A 20,191-nucleotide genomic window follows, 5' to 3' on the forward strand; every position below is an offset into this window, starting at 1 on the left:
CCAGAGAGAATTATGGAGACTGAATATAGATTGAAGCATAGTTCTTTCACTTTTTTTTTCATGTTTTTTTCCCCCTTTTGAAATGATTTTTCTTGCACAACATGAGAATTATGGAAATATGTTTAAAAGAATGGCACATATTTAATCTCTATCAAATTGTTTGCTGTCTCGAGAGAGAGAAGGTAAGGAAGAAAGAAAAATCTGGACACAAAGTCTTACAAAAATGGTGAAAACTATCTTTAAATGATTTAGAAAAAAATTTATTAAAAATGAATTCTCATATACGTACCCTACTCTTTTTAGTAGAGTTGAGGGATTATGGCTATGGAATGTGGCAAATGCATTCCGTCATTGGTTTTGCTTTGCTGTTTTTATTCAGAAGAGTTCTCAAAAATATGGGGTTATCCAGAAATGACTGATGTAAAAATTAACGGTATTATTGCTTATTTTCATTTAAGCATCTTCTTTTAAAGTTCAGCTCAAGTGGCACCTCCTTTGTGAAGTTTGTGCCAATCTCTGAATGATGAGTTTTTTGCCTTTTATAAAATTGTTGTTTCATTTATCTGGGTAGATGATGTTCTCTTCTCCTTCCCCCCCATGCCCACATTCCCTCTCCCCCAAGTAGAATGTAAACTGTTGAAGGCAGGATATTTTATTTTTATAATTCTAGTGTTAATATTTTTATTTCTTTTCAATATTTAAATTTTTAAAAATTTAAATGATCTGCTCCTTTCTCTTCTCTACCTAGCCAATGAAGCCTAAAACTAGGAATTGATTAGTGAATACTTTTTAAATAAAAAGATTGTGTCAAAAAATTATTATCTTCATTGCATTAATGATCAATTAAATCAACATTTCCCTGATAAAATCTTTCAAAGAGAAATCTCACTAATAAGCTGAAGCAAACAACCCCACCCCCTCTTTTCCATAGTGTCTATATGTGATTTCCTCTGTACTATAAATAAGTTTTATCTCTGTCCTTGGCCTCTATGTATTTTATTAAAGAGAGTAAAAAGTTATTTCAGAAACTTCTTTAATGATAAGATAAAACCTGATGCAAGACAAAAAACAAGTAAGCCATTTCTCTCTCAAAATATCCTTTAAAAAAATTAATCGTTCTCTGGTTTTGAAGCAGGTTTTGTTTTGAGTGTTCACATTTGAATGGGAATATATTAAAAAGCAAAATCTTTCCAACATTAACTTGTCCATGAAAACTTTGCTAAGCTTGGCTAAGGTTCCAGAAGGCAACCCCCACACACAGGATTCAGGAAATGTTTAGACGCCCATTTGTGTCTGGATCAATAGAACACATTATTCCATTTAAAGATGAAAGCAGAGTTTCCTGACCAAAATGAGCACTCTCATTATTTCTCAAAATTCGAATGTTCATTAAATTACACTTAAGTATAAAATATGTAACAATTCTTGGCTTTTAATAAAATTATGAATAAAACTTATTAAATGTCTGTTCTTTGGAGTTGGCAAGTTTCAACATTTCATAGTCATTCTGGTATGCTGAAGAATACCAAATAATCTGACCTTGAAGTGTGGGAACACTGTAGACTCAACTACTGCAGTTGCTTCCAGGAGAGCTGCTGAGCAGCTGTCACATTCACCAATAGAAAAGGGTGTCTGTCACATTCTCCTGCTCAATGTGTTTACTTAATGGTATAATCATTTTAAAGACTTGAAACCTACTGAAAATCTGAGGGGTCATTTATTGCTTCAAAGACCTTGCTGGTGCAAAAAATACAGAACCCTCTTCCCACCTTTTTTCCCTCTAGCATTCAACTATTTCAATCTAAACACTAAGTGAATCAAAAAACACACTGTTTTTTATACTATTTGGATCAAATTAATTTTATTATGCTCCATGATGAATTGCCACCAGTGCAACATCCTATTCACTGTACATTTCAAAAATTCACATACTAAACAAAATTTCAGTTGATAAATGGAAACTTGAATGATTGAAAGTCTTTATGAATCTCATACATACAATAAGTGGCTAGCTGATATTGTCTATCACATAGCGTTTAGATACAAAAAGCCTCATGCTAGTTTGTTAAATGCTAAGGCTATTCAGACAATCATTTAATTGGAGTATATATGCGAGGCTTTCAGACAATGTGCAGGGATAGTGAATTTGAACGCTATGAAAACACTATCTTCTGCCCACAGTGCAAATGATGAAGTGCTGAAACATGCAGCCTTTACATCTTAGCAAATCACAGTTTCAGTCTTCATGCCTGGACTGAACTATATAGATCTCCTATTTTAAACCAAATGTAATCCAGACTTTGTGCAACAAAGAACATCCTTGTTTTTTTGGTATTTTTTTTTCTTTTCCCCTTTCAGTAAAGAAACTAAAGTTAAATGCCTTTTTTTGGCAAATGACAAACAGCTTTTAAAATTACATTTCAATGTAAAATATAAGCAACCCAACATTCTTTTTCTAGAATTGTTACAATTTAGGATTTCTTAATAAACATTATGCATTGATGTTCATTACAGAAATCCTGAATTTCTTGACCAAAGGATAAGAGAAAACTTAAATCTGAATAAAGGAACACAGTTATAAAGAAAACTTGAGATGCTGATTATCTAAGATTATCTTATTAAAATCCAAAATAAAAATCTATTCTAATCATTATTTTTTTAAAAAATCACAAGGTTTTACTTTCCATGTGCACAAATTCCTAATTTCATTGGTTAGTGGTTGTTCAGCCTCACCCACACTAGACTCATTTGAGCTCAAGCCACAATAAAAATCAAAGCAAGCAAAGGTTTCTAGCAGCAGAGGGCACTGTTAATATTTGCAAGAAACAAAAGTTTGGAATTTTTCCCATGTGCTTAAATGACTCTTGCAAGGAAGTTAACATTCTCTGAATAACTTAACTTTTACTGCCCCACTTACTGCTTTCAGCAACAAAACCTTTTAAATTATTTCATATGATAACTAGATGCATGATCAATAGAGATTACGTGATAACTGGATTAGAAATTCAAGTCATATCTCGCAGGACCAGCCTGTCAAGATCATGCCAATACTAGGGTTTGGTCAGTATGATTCTGGATAGCTTAAAATTTAGTTTGATATTGTGACCATAGTCTTGAAATACTTTAAGATACTTTTTTTTTTAATTAACTACATTCTGTATATGACTCAATCTGTGAAAAGCTGTATATTATTTAAATCTGATCATTTTCTAACTAAAATTTACTGTAGGTCCATTAATTAGTGCTGTAGCTATTAAACACCCACTTTGGGGTATATCAGTCTATTGCTGAGATAAAGGGAACCCTAATTAAAAAAAAAAAAACACCTTTCAGTATGCATAAAATAAAATGTTTAGGTTTGCAATAAAGAAAAGAAAAATCTATTTCTTTTCAATTTTGTGTTCCAAAGAGTTTCACATTTTAAGGCCTCAGATTTTTAAAAAATTTACTCATCATTTCATGTCCGACAAATACCTTGAGAAAATTTCAATAAAATTTAGTACCTATGTGTCAAAATTCTAATGTATATGTTTGTCATTATTTTCTTCTCTGGATTGTTGTTTTAGTGTTTGAAATTTCATGAGCACCTTAAATCCATCCAGACTGTAGAATGATAGTACTTCATTTCACTTTATTAATACACTAGTTTCCCAACTTTAAAGTAAATTTAACCCAACATTATTGAAACAAGCATCAAACATAGCCCTTCAGTTCAGAAACACATAAAAATTGACCTCAAAATAAGTCAAGCAATTGCCCCGGCAACTTGGAGACTTTGTTCATAAGAAAGAGTAAAGCCTTAAGCTTGCCAGCTGGCCAGGAAGATGCTGTTAAATGTATCATAGCAAAAACACTATCCCACAGTTTACTCCAGGTGCAGAAGGGCTCCTAGGAACCTGAGCTTTGAATGATCACTGCTGGCTAATAGCAGACAATACTGCTATGTCAGAAGAGGTGTAATGATTTTTTCACAACTATCTTTTTCTAGTGATTTTATGTAAAACATATTGCTGAAGTGTGAGAAATTGCATCAGTATAATGATGTTCTGAGAACTGTGCAAATGTATCAGTCTCAACATTCACATAGCATTGTATTGAAAATGAAGGGGTTAAATAAACTGTCTGTATTACTTAAAAAGAATGTAGTGCTATACTAGATTTTTAATAAGAAAATTTAGATACAGAAAAAGTAGGGTATGAAAATAGTGTTTTTCCATCTTGCATTATAACTAAATTACAATAAGGTTTTTGTCAGTCTCATTTAACAACATTTAAACTCCCTTATGGATGGAATAAACAATATTCACAAGTCAATTTAGCATTCTGATGTAAACTTGCACACAGAAACAGGGAGTAGCTTTTTAGAAGATTATGACAAACCTTTACAGATTAAATGAGGTATTGCACAGATTAATAAAAAAAAAAAAAAAGCAAAAGGCAACAAAAATATACAGCAAATTGGTAAAACATTTACATGATAATTTTACAGAATCCATAGACAGAAAGTAGTGTTTAGTATTTCACCTTAAAAAATATATATATATAATATATATTGATCAATCATCCCATTCATCGTCATCCTCAAAATCTTCATCCTCATCTTCATCCTCATCTTCATCTAGTAATACAAGAAAATCATTAAGATGATTATTTATTTACAAAAGTGTCCAAATAACATTCAATTATTGAATTCACTTTCTCTGTTCCTTGACTACAAAACCAAGTCTGCAATTTCCCTCTCAAACTGCCTTGTATCCATTTTGTACATATTCTATATATATTTATGGATACATTCACCTTCTCAATAGAATGTAAGAAGTTGCTTGATATCAGGGACTGTTACATTTTTATCACTGTATTGTCAGTGCTCATCAGTGTTTGGAATCTAGTTAAGTTTTTTACTGATTGATATTCAATTTTAGTATCAGGACAATGTCATGTCATCTTTTTTTTTTTTAAATTACTTGTAACTGAATTAACTTAATTCAGGAAAGATTAAAACAAAACACTACATTAATTCAATGATTAACACTAGGGGATATCATTTTTTAAAACTGACCAAAGTAATTTTAAATTAAACTTTGAATAATAAATATGTCACCATGCAAAGATTAAGGATTTTTCTAATGAAATGGAAAACACTGTAACTATCCATCACCAAATCACCAAATCTGAAATTTCATAAAACTTCCATTGAGAGGCTTTTAGGAAAAATACACTAAATTCAATAAAGAACAATCATTAATGATCTGATTCAGGAAATAGTTAATAAGAATTTAGTAGGTGGAGAGGGGGAGGAAATGGCATTTGTTATATATGCCCTGCAGGGCAGACATATGGAATAAAAAACAGATCAAATAACATACCATTCTTATGGCTGACTGGTTGAAAAATTACCATATAAAGTTCCTAAGTAAGCATTTCTATTTTAAAATGTACACAGAATTCAGTGCAATACAGCACATATTAAGTAATATGAATAAGTAACTGAAATGGAAATATTTCAATTGCATTCATTTTTTAAGGTGAACTCTTATAAAAGGTATCTCAGAATAATAACATATGGAAGTCAGGATTGAACTACTTCATTAATTATTTAGGCATTTTTCAGTGGTCAACACTAAAGTTCTGATAATTTTCCTATAGGAGGAAAGTATGGTATGGCCTGCTATCCTCTAGAAATTCTACTTTGTGCACATGTACCATGTAACATATCTGGATTACTTTGCTGATGTTGTCTAACTATAGTGGAATAAACTGGTAGCGTCTATATGAGGAAAAACGTAAGACAGAATCCACCATTGAGAAGTAACTAACAATGCTAATCTCAAATAGCACTTAGAAATCCATAATATTAAACCAAATCTTAGATTTGATTTTAAAATCCTTTACTTCTATTTTATATAGCACTCAGCTGTCTGTGTGTGAGACAGAAAGGAGAGAGGGAGGAGGAGGGAGAAACATATACCACAAGTTTTTTGATTATTCAATATTCAGTCTATTATACCATGTTGTCATCCATACACCAGAAGATGTATTTCCCAGTAACTTTACCTATACTACAAATATTCAGAGAGTAAACCTCCTAATTTTTATCTTGTTGAGAACATATGATGCAATTCAATTCCTATTCTATTTCCTGATATTATTTTAATATCTAATTGTTATGCATGAGACATGTACAAAATGGAGTGACATTCTTCAGTACAGTGAGTAAATGTCAATAAACATTCTCAGGTGGTTTAGTAAAATTGTACTGCAATCAAAGTTTCGTCAACATCAATAACTAGTTTGTGGAAGAATTGATTAGTTATGATTATTTCATTTCTACATATCAGATCCCAAAGTAATTCTCAAAAAAGAAACAGGAGATTTACATGCTTTCGGGTAAAATAAACAAGGATATATTAGTTTCTGTTCAATTTTATCAGCTTGAAAGTTATTGTTACCACATAAAAATTGTCCTACAATGTATGAACAAAGTAGAAGAGTTATACTACTTTTGATCCTATTTTAATAAGTTAATGGTCAAATATCTACATTTAGAAAATGACAAGAAGAAACAGAGTATCTCTAACTCAATCCAGAAAATAACTGTCCACCCTCACAAACACACAAAAAAACCAAACTCCATGTAATCTCCTAGAATGGGAATGTATATAACAATCTAAAGGCTAATTTTATATGGACATCTATCTGCAGCTATAGAGATATAAGATTAGAACAGCATATTCTTGAATCCCTCTTTCCAAATAAATATTTGTGTCAATGGCTTAAGGTTGCCCATACTCTAAGTTATGGGCATAACTCTAGTTATGCGGACAATAAGTTTTTGATACAGAACCTAGAACATCACCAAATAGAGCATACACCCTCAGGAGATAGTTTTAAGCACAAGAAGCAAAAATACATATTTTGTAAACAATGGGTTTCACAGAAATTATACCTGAAGAGTGAATGGCTTTGCTCCTTTTCTGCATTACTTCCATTAATGCACCTACAATTCCTGAGGTGGGGGCAGGTGTAGGGGGTACAGAATCCTGGCCATCAGATACCTTTGGAAAAGAAAGATAAAATAAAAAGAATATGTGTAAAAGCATAACATGCTTTAGCTGAGACTTTTTCCTTCCTTTCTTTAAAAAAAACAAAAACAAAAACAAGGAAACAATGTAAAAGTAAAAAGTGAACAGGAATCTTAGAGATGTACAAGTATTCTCTTTTAAAATATAGTTTAACTTAAACATATCTGCTTCTATTTATAGTATATTCTCAAAACAAATAGGAAATATTTCTACTGTTACATGGTTGCATTTAATTAGGTGTTCACAACAATATGATGATTGCTATTTGAACATAATTCAGTCTTTTAGGTGAGGAACAACTTTTAGGCGACTCCCACAACATTTAAAGTTCTGGATACTAACATTACAATTATTATAAAGAAATGAATTTGATTCAGTCTTCAGAAAATGCAAAAGTAGTTTTTGGAATTAAAAAACTTTTTCCATTTAATATTCTAAAGTAGCAATGACAGAAAACTTTGTTCACAAAGGAAAAACATGTTTCATTAACAAATCTCTATTGATGTAGGAAAAGGCCCCTTAACAAAACAATCATTTGTGGTGGATGCCTTGCCAAGTATATATTACCTCAAGGGGAAATTATGGCTATAAGTAAAGTACTTCTTTGATTTTCATCAAAGTCTGTATTTAAACAAAACTATAAATAAATAAATGTATCAACAATGGCTCTCAAAATGCCTCTGTGGGCAATCAGACATATGAACTGCTACAAAGAGGAAAAAGTAAATTTCTTAAATATGTGTATGCATATGATAGAGTTGGGGGGAGAGCATTATACAAAGTAAATGTAAACATGTATGTGAGCAACCCTTTGAATACTTCCAATAAATTGTTTAAAGTTACTTATATTTTAAATAGGATATGATCATTCCACAAGAGATTCATAATTTTAGAGCAAAACAATCCAGAGAAGGTTGGGAAATTTTATAGAACTATTTATTTAGTTCTTTCTTTATTTAGAACTTTAGTTATTTAGAACTATTAATAGTTTTTTTAATTTTAAATGATGATGTAAGGTCACGTAATGAAATGTGGTCTAGGATAAAATTCTGTGCCTGACTAAAATATAATTTGTATCTTCAAATGTGAAAATAAGGCACTATGTAAGTAAGCCTAAGCCTAGGTATCCATTTTCTTCAGAAAATGTAGCCACGTGGAGGGGAAAAAAAAGTAATAATTAATGTAATCAATCAATTTTATAGAGGCAAAAAGGGACATCCCTGATTCCTTCCAGGGTTAGTTCCAGCTATTCCTGGCCCCCACCTGCCAATTGTTTTGTATAAGTTTAATATTATTTGTTTAAGTATAGGCTGTTTCTTTTAAGTAGAAGGAAAACTCCCTGGACACAAGAATGTTTCCTTTTTCTCTGTGTTCCTAGCATAATAATTGGTATATTAAAAGACACTGAAAAATGTTCAATGAATTGAATTGAATTTTTTCATGAGATAAAAATATAAAGTACTCACAAATCTTTAAAATTATGAAATGGAGATTACTAAATATAATACAAAAGAAATATGCTTTACATGTAGAACAAGGGACAATGAAAGGAAAGTCATAGTAAAAGCAACAAGAGGAAACAGAAAAGGGGGGTGAGGAAAGGGTACAAAGTAAAGACTAGACTCTGAAAAAGCAGAAGACTTAGGAGCAGTGTGGTTCTGAAGTGAATGATGACAACAATAACTACATTTTTCTATAATATTAGCTTGCTATGCTTTCAGTACCCCATGAGGATGGTGGGAAAAGTAAAGTTATTGGAAACTGAAGTTCAAAGAAAACAAACAAAACAAAATATTTAAAGCAGTTTGTGGGCTTAAAAGAATCACCTGAGTTGATAAATTATCGTTAAATGATTTGTCTATGGTCACTTGACAGGTTTTAAATTCAGATTTCTGGACTTCCAAAGTCTAGCACTCTATTATGCTATTGTTTCTTTTGTTCTTGTTACAATCTGGTTTTTACAAGGATTGAGACAATTCTTAGCCAACAGTCCATAATCTATATTTCTTCAACTTCTATGAAGTTGTCCCCAAAAGGAACTATCAGACAACCATCAAATTCCCATCTTACTTTTATTATTTTTATTTATTAACTTTGTGATCATGAGGAAATCACTTCTGCCACATATTTCACAGGGTTGCTAAGAGGGAAGTTCATAAGCTCCTATAAGATGCAAAATAAATATGAGAAAATGTACACATATACTGAAAAATATACAAAGAAACAAGGGTGACCTTGAAAATAAAATGTCTGTCATAATAAAAAGTTCCCAGTATAGGAAAAGTTTAATATTTTATTTAATAATTTTTATTTAATATTTTAAATAGGATATGATCATTCCACAAGAGATTCATAATTTTTGGAGCCATTTGGAGCCACCTTGATAACTTTTTAAGCATTAATGCCTTTGTGAAGAAAACACCAAGTTCTCGAAAACTCCAACCCAAAATTTAGAAAACTATTGTTAGTCAAGAACAATGTTTCTAAAATTGGCCTAGACATGACAGACAGAACTCTATGCCCTTCATATAGAATTGTGATTGGAGCAGTTATCACCTCACTTGTAAGCTAAGTGGTACAGTAGATAGAGCACTGGGCTTGGAATCAGGAAACTGATATTCAGATACTTAATAGCTGTGTGACTCTGAATTTATTTGCCTCAGTTTCCTCATCTGTAAAATGGAGATAATAAAAGCCTACCTATTGGGTTGTCATGAGGATCAGATGAGATAATAATTATAGAAAGTGTTTACACAACAATGTCTGCAGAGTAGATACTATATAAATGCCAGTTGTAATTACCATTATTATTGAAGACAGGCCATCAAGATGTTAGATACCATCTGAAGATAAAATGTTATGAGCTAACATGTATCAGCTCAGTTATTCTCAAGCATTTTAAATATACACCTTTTAACTTAATGCCTAAGTAATTCTTCTAGGATCTGGAGGGTTCACTGAACTTCCTGTGAATTTTTCAGCATATTTAACAATTTCCCTAGTGTTTTTTTATGAGAAAGTAACTTAATGAAATGCATTTCAGAACAATGTTTTAACAACTAAAAAATGATCTATTACTAGTAATCCAAAATAAAAATAACACCGATACTTACAGACTTCAGCTGAATACCTTGTCGTATCTGGTCTAGAAGTGCATCCCTTCCAGAGCAGGACACTGGACGACTGTTCTGTTCTACTTTCTTTAACTGGGCACCCTCCCTTATCTGATCCAAGAGAGCTGCTTTGTTTCCCGAAGGAGCTGCAAGTTGATGGTCACCATCGGAGGATAGGCCAGGAGGAGGAGGGGGACCAGGAGGAGGTGGAGGTGGAGGTGGTGGAGGTGGAGGTGCTGCTGAGCCAGCTACTGAGAGGGGTGGAGGAGGTGGGGGAGGACCTGAAGGTGCTGAGGAGGGATGGACTGGAGGAGGAGGATGGTACATCCTATTTGGAGGCGGTGGTGGGACTGTAACACCTGGCCTAGAGGGAGGTGGAGGTGGTGGAGCAGCTGTGGGAGCTCTTGAAGGTGGTGGGGGTGGAGCTCCTCGTCCTCTGGCAGGGGGAGGGGGAGGGCCTGAACTATGTGGAGGTGGTGGTGGTGGAGGAGGACCGCCTCTTGATGGTGGTGGTGGTGGTGGTGGTGCTAAAATAAAGAAAAAAAAATAAAAATTTAACAATTTTAAAAAGAACAAAACATGTTTGTAAAGGTCATATAGAAAAAGTTCTCTCATTTAACATGCATTTAGAAATATATATAGTCTTCTGCATCTCACTTATAAGATATCACTGTCCTGAGAAAGATTCTTTAAAATTCTAATTTTGCCTAATTTTAAATAATACTTTCTTTTTTCTGGACAATAACATTATAATGTTAAAGAAACTAGAGTACAGGAATATTAGGTAGAATTAAAAGTTTATAAAATTTCGTAGACAAGCCTAAAAGTATAAATATATAAACATTTTGGTCAATGGGTAAAAATCTGTACTTTTAATAGAAAGTAATCTACTCCTCTCCCTTTTTTTAAAGCATCAAAAATCACTTGGTTTCTTGTAAGAGTCAATTTGCATTCAGAATTAAATGTCAAATATCATGTCAAATGTTAAGATTTATTTACTTACATTCATATCAAGCTACATTGCTAAAAAAACAAAACAAAAAAACCCCACTAATATGCTTAATTCTCTCCTCTCCCCTAATTTTCACTAAAAATTCTTTGTTTTTCCTTTCCATATTTTACTGCATTCAGTCAGTAATTCTAATGGACATGTAAGGGGTTATTTGCCCACCTAAAGTTTTCTTTTCTTCATGTGAACAAATGTATGACAAGTTAGTGAGGTCTATGTAAAACAAACCCAGTAAACTTCCCCAAACCATCTATTACAATTAGACTAGACATAGCCCATGATCACAAATCTAGAGTTGGAAGGAACATCAAAAGACCTTGTTGTCCAACCCCTTTACTTTACAGATGGGGAATTTCAGGCATAACAAGAAAGCCCAAAGTGACACAAGAGTATATGCATTAAGATTAGGTACTTGAACCCAAGCCTTGTGTTTCCAAAAGCTATTATTTTCCTTCTATTGCCCAGATTTCTTTCCCTTTTATTATATCATATAATAATAAAAAAAAAAGCAAACCTAATTAGACATATAAAATCAAGTACAGTGGAAGAATCCCTTTAGAAAATGTTAAGAACCTCAGTAGGACCACCTTTGAATCTATAAAAGGAGACTTTTCTGTTTCAAGGGACATGAATGTACTAAGAGTACATTCAGGTATTAATGAACTATGTTCTGAGGTTCTACAGTATCTAACAAGAAAAAAAGCGGCCTAATAAAAAGACCCAGTATTCAAATATCTCTGTGAGAGAACTGAAACAATATCAAAATTACAGAGAAATCATTTTTCCTCCTAATCCTCATATATAGTGATGTGTTCAAAGACTTTTCAGAAAAATATTACAATCTCAATGAACAGTATAAGACCATACAATTAATGTTTATTTTATGATGAAAACCTAGCCATTACATATTATTTTTTATTGACACAAAATTGCCAATAGTTTTAAAAACTTGAAACTTACCTGGCACATTGTGTCATGATATAAATATAATTTACTTAAACAGTAATGCTACTGTACCACAGATAAAAAAAGGTAAAAGATTCCTAATGAAATATATATACACACACACATATATATATATATTTCAAAAAGGAAAAATATTTCTTTCAGATTTATTTCAGTGGATACACAGGAACCAGAAAATAAAAACCATTTCATAAACAAACACAATTTAATATAAAGTGATTTCATCTTAGATTACTGCTGAACCATAAAATCTTTTAAAAAAAAAACAAAAACAAAATGCAATTTTACCTTTATGGCCAAAACAGAGACCCCAGGAATATTGGTAAAGCAAATTCAGATGGTATTAGCATTTTGAATTATCCCTGTCTATTCTTCAATTATTTATTCCCAACTATTTATAACCAGAAATGCTGAATAAAAATAAAATTATGCTCCCTCCCCCAAAGTTTTTCTAGGGCTTAGTAACTACATAGACTGAAAAATTACTGTCAACATAAGAAAATTGTTTTTCTTAATTCATGTAAATTGTACAAGAGTATACATTAACCCTGTGTACAGGGGAACTAAGCTACTTTAAAATAGATTGTCAAGGGGATAGATAGCGTTTTATGGTCTCTATGCTTTTTTTTTTACCTCCTGGTTTAGAGGACAGAAATACACATCTGGCTAGGGGTTATTGTATTGTTCTATACTGTTAAGTATGGAGGCTGATGTGAAAATACTTTTCCTCACCACTACTATTTGAAAGAGGAAGACTTGCTAAGGGTACAGAAACCTGCAAATATGTTAATTTGCATAGGGAAAATTAGAGGGTAAAGTCCACGTTTCCTGGACCAACAAAATAGAATTGAGTCGATTAAGCTTATTTTTAAAAACACCAATTAATTCAATTTCATGTTAAAATATTTCAAAAAGTTTTCTATTACATCTGTAATGGCCTTTTGGTTTCATTGGAAACAATCCAAACTTATCAAGTGTCTGAAATTTGAAAAAATTTCTCCCTTGGATAGAAACAAAGACTATGGATTCATAAAATTTCTACTTGTTAGATGCTGGCCTCTTTAGTATTAAAAAAAGAAAGAAAAGAAAGAAAAGAAAGAAAAGAAAGAAAAGAAAGAAAAAAAAGAAAAAGAAAGAAAGAAAGAAAGAAAGAAAGAAAGAAAGAAAGAAAGAAAGAAAGAAAGAAAGAAAGAAAGAAAGAAAGAAAGAAAGAAAAAGGTTTTTTAACTGATTCAGTTCAACCTTTGAAAGATGAAGAAAGGAAGTCTTCCTTTTACTCTTTTCTATTAAAATAAATATAACCTTATTCATGTACATTAGGAAATACAAGAAAATATTTATGATGATTGGCTTCCTGTTACTATTTGAACAAACAGAATCAAGTGCTTAGAACAGCCTTGCTTATCTATTAAATTTAATTAAAACTAACAATACCATCCAACATATAGACAGAGCACAATTTCATGATACTTTCTCTAATAAGCTTGAATTTTGGGTACCAAAATGCAAATCATTTTTTGTATCAGAACTTAATATTAGGGTACACATACTATTAAATTAGGATTTATAAAGAAAATATTGACTTTTCACTTAAGTAACTCCAGTACTTTAGATATGTAAAATGGAAAATATAACTCCTAAGTGCACCAAATTAACTCTCTTAAATTATGTAGCTAAAACAACAGATGAAAATCATATGAAAAAATCAAATGGCAAAACCTTCCATTAATGTATTGGGCCTACCTGATTGTATTCATATAAAAAGAAAATCTTAACTATTTCAAAAAGTCCTAGTGAGATAATGAAATACATTTTTAAAGGTTAAGTTAGATTTTTAAATACTTTTTTCTGAAATAAAATTTCTAAATATTTTACATATATAGACATTTCCACACAATCATAAAAACTGTTTTTAAAGTGTATTTATTTACTACTGAAAAGTTGAACTACACATAGGAAAACAAATTAACTAGAAAAATTGTACATAGTTTATACAATATATAAGTCAAAACTCCAAAACACATGCCATACACCAAAATAAAAAATGTTAAAAAACTGCTGGCATGGGGTTAATTATTTTTGCATGCAAGAGAAGTCTGCTAAACAAAAATTACATACCACCAAGAGAAAGGCTGACTGCCTTATGGATTTTCAAAACTGTACCACTAAAAGAAAGAGAGTCAGCTTGTATACCAGAAACTGAATGAAAGTATACCTCAGATTTTAAAACAAAGAAAATAAATGAAATGAAAAGCAAATAAATAATCACAAACAAAAATTGCTTTTATGATTAAAGCTTAATAAAGTGCAAGACTGAAGCCAAGTAGGAAAAATGACTACCAATGATACCACCCATGTAAGAAATCAAGAGAGTGGAAATACTTTAAAAAGTTAAGTGAAGCCCATTGTGTTCAATACTAAAATAGAGACTTATAAGAATTCTCCAAATTTTGGTCATTCCAATTAGAACAGAATTATAAATACAAAGAATCTTGAAGTAATGCATCTTATACATATAATCGTTACTTAAAGAAATGTGGCATGTTAGAAATGGGACATTATTTTAAAAATTACTATTTAAACATTCAAAATAACATGTAAACAAAAATAAAATGCAAAACAAACTGTTAGAATTGTAGATAACACAAGCAAAACTTCATGCACAATGAAACAAGGATTGGCATTTGTAAAATATAATTATTTTCATTAGTATTTCAGAGATATTGCATAAATATATTTTATGTAATTTGTATAAATAACATGAATGTGAAGGGCTATCTCTAAATATAATGATATATGTAAATACTTGAAAGTATTTTCCCATTAGTAGGTTCATTGCAAATTTTAATTATTTCTCCTTAAACATAATCTCTTCAAGTTTGAAATCTATAGAACCACTGATCCAAGCAAATAAAAATAACTTGATTAAAAATCAGATTTGGGAAAATGTTGGTGAATACTGTCTCTTGAAGGACAAACATACCAGAGCATGCATGTTTTAGTGACATTAGGTAAAGAAACAGCCCATATACATACCACTCCACTGTGGTGGACCTATATAGAACAGATTACTTTATGAGTAACTTAATTCAAACAAATTAATAGAAATTAAAGGAAAACCTGAGAATAATTTTTATTCTTTTTGAAACCCCTATAATTAGAGGTAGTGTATTCAGGTTACTTTTGTACAGATCTTGATTCAATAATTTTATATTATTCTTGAGATGTTACATTCTAATTTCTCTGTACTCTGATTTGCTCTCTCTTCAATTAAAAACCAAACTTTATTCCAGAGAACCCAAGGGTGAGCCCCAGGACAGACCTCAGAAAATAACAGTAGAAGGATTTGTGGTCTGGGGTATTATTCCCTACACCTTGTCACTACAACTTGATTACAGTAATAGCTGCAAAAAACAAAATAAAATAAAAACTAAAAAATGAAAATAAAATTGAGTAAGACAAGGAAAAAAACCAAAACTATATAAAGCTCCTATGGGCTTAAGATCTTGGTTCATACTCAGAAGTAGATAATGGAGCTAATAAAAAAGCCACTCCTTTTCCAATTAGAAATGTAAAATGGTCCCAAGCCAAAAAAAAAAAAAAAAAAAAAAAAAAAAAAAAAAAAAAAAAAAAAAAAAAAAAAAAAAAAAAAAAAAAAAAAAAAAAAAAAAAAAAAAAAGATTTAAAAAATCAAGTCAGAGAGATTGAGGAAAAAATCAAGAAAAAGAAAAAAGAGCAATCCAAGAAAATCAAAAAAAAAGAAAAGACAGTCAACCAATTTAAAACAGCAAATCAAAACCTTAGTAAAGAAAATTCCTTGAAAACTAGAATTGGGCAAAAGGAAGCAAATGACATTCTAAGACACCAAGAAATAATAAAACAAAATCAAAAGAATGAAAAAATAAAAGAGAATGTGAAAACATCATGCCAGAAAAACAAATGTTCTGGAGAACAGATCAAGGAGAAAGAATATATGAATAGTAGAACTATCTGAAAATTATGATTAAAAAAAAAAAAGAAATCTTGATATATTAGAAGACATTATCAAGAAAATTGTCCTGAAGTTCTAGAAAACCAAGAAGGGAAGGCAGAATAGAAAAGAGATCCCAGGAAGAAAACTTTTAGAAATATCATATAATCAAGTTTCAAAGCTTCCAGATTAAGGAGAAAATATGGGAAGCAATAAGAGAAAAAAATTAAGTATCATGGAGCTAAAATAAGGATTACCCAAGATGTTGAAGAACCATAGATCCTGGGATATTCCATTTCATAGAGCAAAAAGAGCTGGGATTAAAACCAAGGGTAATTTGCCCTGAAAAGTATAATTTTGAATGGGGGGCGGGGGGGGAAAGGACTTTTTAAACACACAAAGATTTTCAGATATCTGTTACAAAACCAGCAGAACTTAAGGGAAAATTTGATATATAACATCTAAGAGAAAGATAAGATAAATATAAAAAAACCAATAATAAGGGACTCAACAAGGTCAAATAGTTTCTTATAAGTGAGCTTTTATGACTCATAATTATTTGGGTAGTTTGAAAGAGGAGTTTCGGCTGAACTGAGTATGATGGAGTGATTCTAAAAAAAACTGTAGGGAGGGGAAAAAAAAGGAGTGATAATCTCATACAAATGAGGCACAAAAAGAAAAATTGATACAGAAGAAGCTAGCAGGGGTGAGGGCAAGTAGTACCGGGACATTACTTTCATTGGGAATGGGTTAAAGAAAGAACTATGTATGTGAGAAAGAGAGATAGAGAGAGAAGGGGGGAGAGAGAGAGGCAGGAAGAAAGGGGGGGGGGAAGGAGAGGGGGACAGAGAGAATGTATATAAGTCTTTAAATTCAGAAAGAAATGAGAGAGGGCAAGTGGGGAAGGTAGGAGGAAGATAAGGCAAAGACTCTTGGAGGGGTGGGTAAATTAAAAAATAGGAGATGACAAAATAGCAGGTATAAATAAAGGAGTGAAGAGGGATAGAGCAAATAGGGATAGAGATCAATGAGGAAAAACAGGAAGGAGGAAAATACAATAAGCTATTATTTATAAGTTATGATTAATCATTAGCAATTATTATTACTAATAATTATTAGCAAAATACACGATAAGCTTAGAATATGGATGAGATGAATTTATTTATAAAATGGAAATGGATACTAGAGTAAAAATTTGAGTTCAACAATGATGCTTTCAGGAAGCCCAATAAAAACGAGAGATACACACAAAGATAAAATAAAGGGCAGGAATAGAATTTATCATATTAAAAAAAAAAAAAAAGCAGAGGTAGTAATCATGAGCTCAAAGTTAAAACTAAAATAGATTTAATCAAAAGAAAAAAATAGGTTAACTACACTGTCACCATTATTATTCATTATTTAGAACATTTAAAATAACTAGATAATATAAAATACCTGAGAGTTGATCTATCAGAGAGACACAGGAACTATGTGAACATAAATATAAAATACTTTTTATACTAAAAAAGTAAAATCTAAATAGCCAAAGTAATATTTATTGTTCATGGGTAGGTAATACCAATATAACAACAACAACAAAAAAGACAATTTTACTTAATGAACCCATTTATTAATTACCATCTCAAATAAATTACTTTAAAAAAAATCTGAGTTCAAAAAAATAATAACAAAATTCACTTGGAAGAACAAAAGATTAGGAACTTCAAAGAATCCAGGGAAAAAAGATGTAAATAAAGTTGATTCAGGGTTATCAAACCTTAAGGTAAGAAGTGTAAAATGGATAATTCTGATTACTTTAAATTTAAAAAAATTTTTACATGAACAAAAAACTACATAGCCAAGAATAGAAGAAATGCAGAAAATTGGGGAAAACCTTTCAAAACCAGTCTCTCAGGTAGCATTTGGCTGGGTTGGAATATTGCTGTGGTATAAGGTATGACATGCTAGTTAATTTAGAAAAACATGGAAGGACCTGGATTTATAAAGGAGAAAACAGATGACAAGTAGAAACAAGTATAAGAAATAAGTATCTTACATATAAGTATATATAAGTGTAGATGTGTGCATAAGTATATATGTATATGTTTCTAGGTATCTATATTTATATACCAGGGCTTAATTGTAGCCTTTTTTTGGTGGGAAGGGAGAAGGAATGGTGGACTCTTTTACAAAGTGTGAAGACATTGGAGTTGATTTGATGTGATTTTGGTCCAGAACTTGAAACAAGGTATTAGGTGGAACTGATTGAACAATGCTTGTGTTCACACCTTTAGAGAGCTCAAGTATCTAAGTACTCAATGGAGTTCACATGAGAGTTCAGGGCTAGTATGAGAGCTGAATTCACATCTCCCTCAGGACCAGAGAGCACTCTGGGAGATAACCTATAATCCCTGCCTTGAGAAGGTGGAGTTAACCTTTGGGAGATCACATAAATGAAGGAAGCTCTTGGAGCTAGGAGGAATTTCTCCGGAACATCAACAGGGCTCTGAGACAGAACACTCTGGAAGAAAAGACTAATCGCCACAGACTGGAGATTGAGAAGCCATGATTCGGAGCTGGCTGGAGGCTGAAGAAAGCAGAGGCAGAAGCCAAGGACAAAGCTACAAGATCTCCTGGAGCCAGGAAGAGAGATACGCCTCAACTAACTGGGTGAATTTGTAAGGAGAAATAAACATTTGCAACTTTTACCAGCTGGCTGAGATTTCGAAGTAATTATTTATTTCAACTAAGACTAAGGCTGCCCTCCAAGGAAAACCACAACAAAGGAAGAGAGGGGAAATAAAAATAAACAGCAGAGAACAACAGAAAATCTACAAAGAAGCAAAGAAAAGTCTGACAGCTTTGAAAATAATGTGTAGTATTTATTACATAGGTTTTCTTTAGTGTTTTATATGGAATCCTCTCTTTTGGTACAAAGCATTTTTTTCTTTTTTTTTTTTTTGCATTTAAGTTTAAAATTTTAAGGAATTTTGATTAATTAAAAGAAATGAGAAGATTCCTCTAAACTCCAAGCCAGTCAACAATTTTCATTTTATGACTTTTTAATGGAGGAGAGGTGGGGAAGGTTAACATTTTTCAGCTGCTTGTTGAACTTTTAGATGACTTTACCAAGGTTTTTCTTCTATCAAACTTAAACTTGCTCCTCTGTAACTTTCAGCTGCCTAGTTTTGACTTCTGAGGCCCACAAAAGAAAAAAAAAAAGTTAGATCCCTCTTTCATCTCACTTTAAATACCTCCAGATAGTTATTAACATCCATATCTTCCTCTGCCTCAGCTTCAAAAGTCTTCTCTTTGACCCAAGCACAGCATGACTTTGATGGTCTTTACTATTATAGTCAATCTGATCTGCTCTGAGCACCTACAACTTTACCAACGTCCTTCCTAAACTGGGGTGCCCAGAGAGACTAAGCACAACTCTGGCAGCAGCATGGCCAGAGAAGAACACACCATGGGACTACTATCATCCCTCTGGTCTCAGACAGCTTGCCTCTTTTAAAGAAGTCCAATATAGACTTGCCTAGGCAGAAAAGTGCTAGCCCGGGAACCTAAAAGACCTTTCTCAAATCCTTTCTCAGGCACTTATGAGCTGACTCTGGGCCAGTCAATTAATCTCAGATTCTTCACTTATAAAATGGGGACACTAATATCTGTTTCCCAACAATATCTGAATATAAAATAAGGATAACACTGCTTATTCCTTCTGTTTTGGAATCAATAAATCTGCTCAAACTTAGAGAAATAGCTCCCTATCATTATCTCCTCCATTTTGGAATCATAAAAGTGATTACATCTTCACACTTATCCCTATGTATTCAAAGTCAATTCCCCAATTCTGCTCCTCTCTTCTCACTCTCACTCACATTCACACATTCATATTCTCCCTCTCTCCTCCCTCCCCCTCCCCCTCCCCTCCCTCTCTCCCTCCCTCCCTCTCCCCCTCCCCTCCCTGTCTCCCTCCCTCTCTCCCTCTCCTGTGTGGATGCAGGTCATGTCCAAAAAAACCTATTTTCTCTTTTTCATCACTTTTCTGGAAGAAGATGAATAGTGT

At 32.1% G+C, this 20,191-nt stretch overlaps 1 protein-coding gene across 1 annotated transcript in view; it reads right to left on the reverse strand.

Moving 5' to 3' along the window:
- Nucleotides 1-2,651: 2,651 nt before the first annotated feature.
- The window catches only part of WASL (WASP like actin nucleation promoting factor), a 97,412-nt gene continuing 79,872 nt past the window's right edge, over nt 2,652-20,191 (reverse strand). The window contains exons 9-11 of the mRNA XM_031938949.1: nt 10,196-10,722; nt 6,947-7,055; nt 2,652-4,618 (exon numbers count right to left, since the gene is read on the reverse strand). Of these exons, the coding sequence (XP_031794809.1) occupies nt 4,557-4,618; nt 6,947-7,055; nt 10,196-10,722 (698 nt within the window). The 3' untranslated portion in view covers nt 2,652-4,556. The remainder of the gene's footprint in view (nt 4,619-6,946; nt 7,056-10,195; nt 10,723-20,191) is intronic.

Source organism: Sarcophilus harrisii, chromosome 5, assembly GCF_902635505.1.
Source record: "Sarcophilus harrisii chromosome 5, mSarHar1.11, whole genome shotgun sequence".
NCBI classification, from domain to species: Eukaryota; Metazoa; Chordata; class Mammalia; order Dasyuromorphia; family Dasyuridae; genus Sarcophilus; species Sarcophilus harrisii.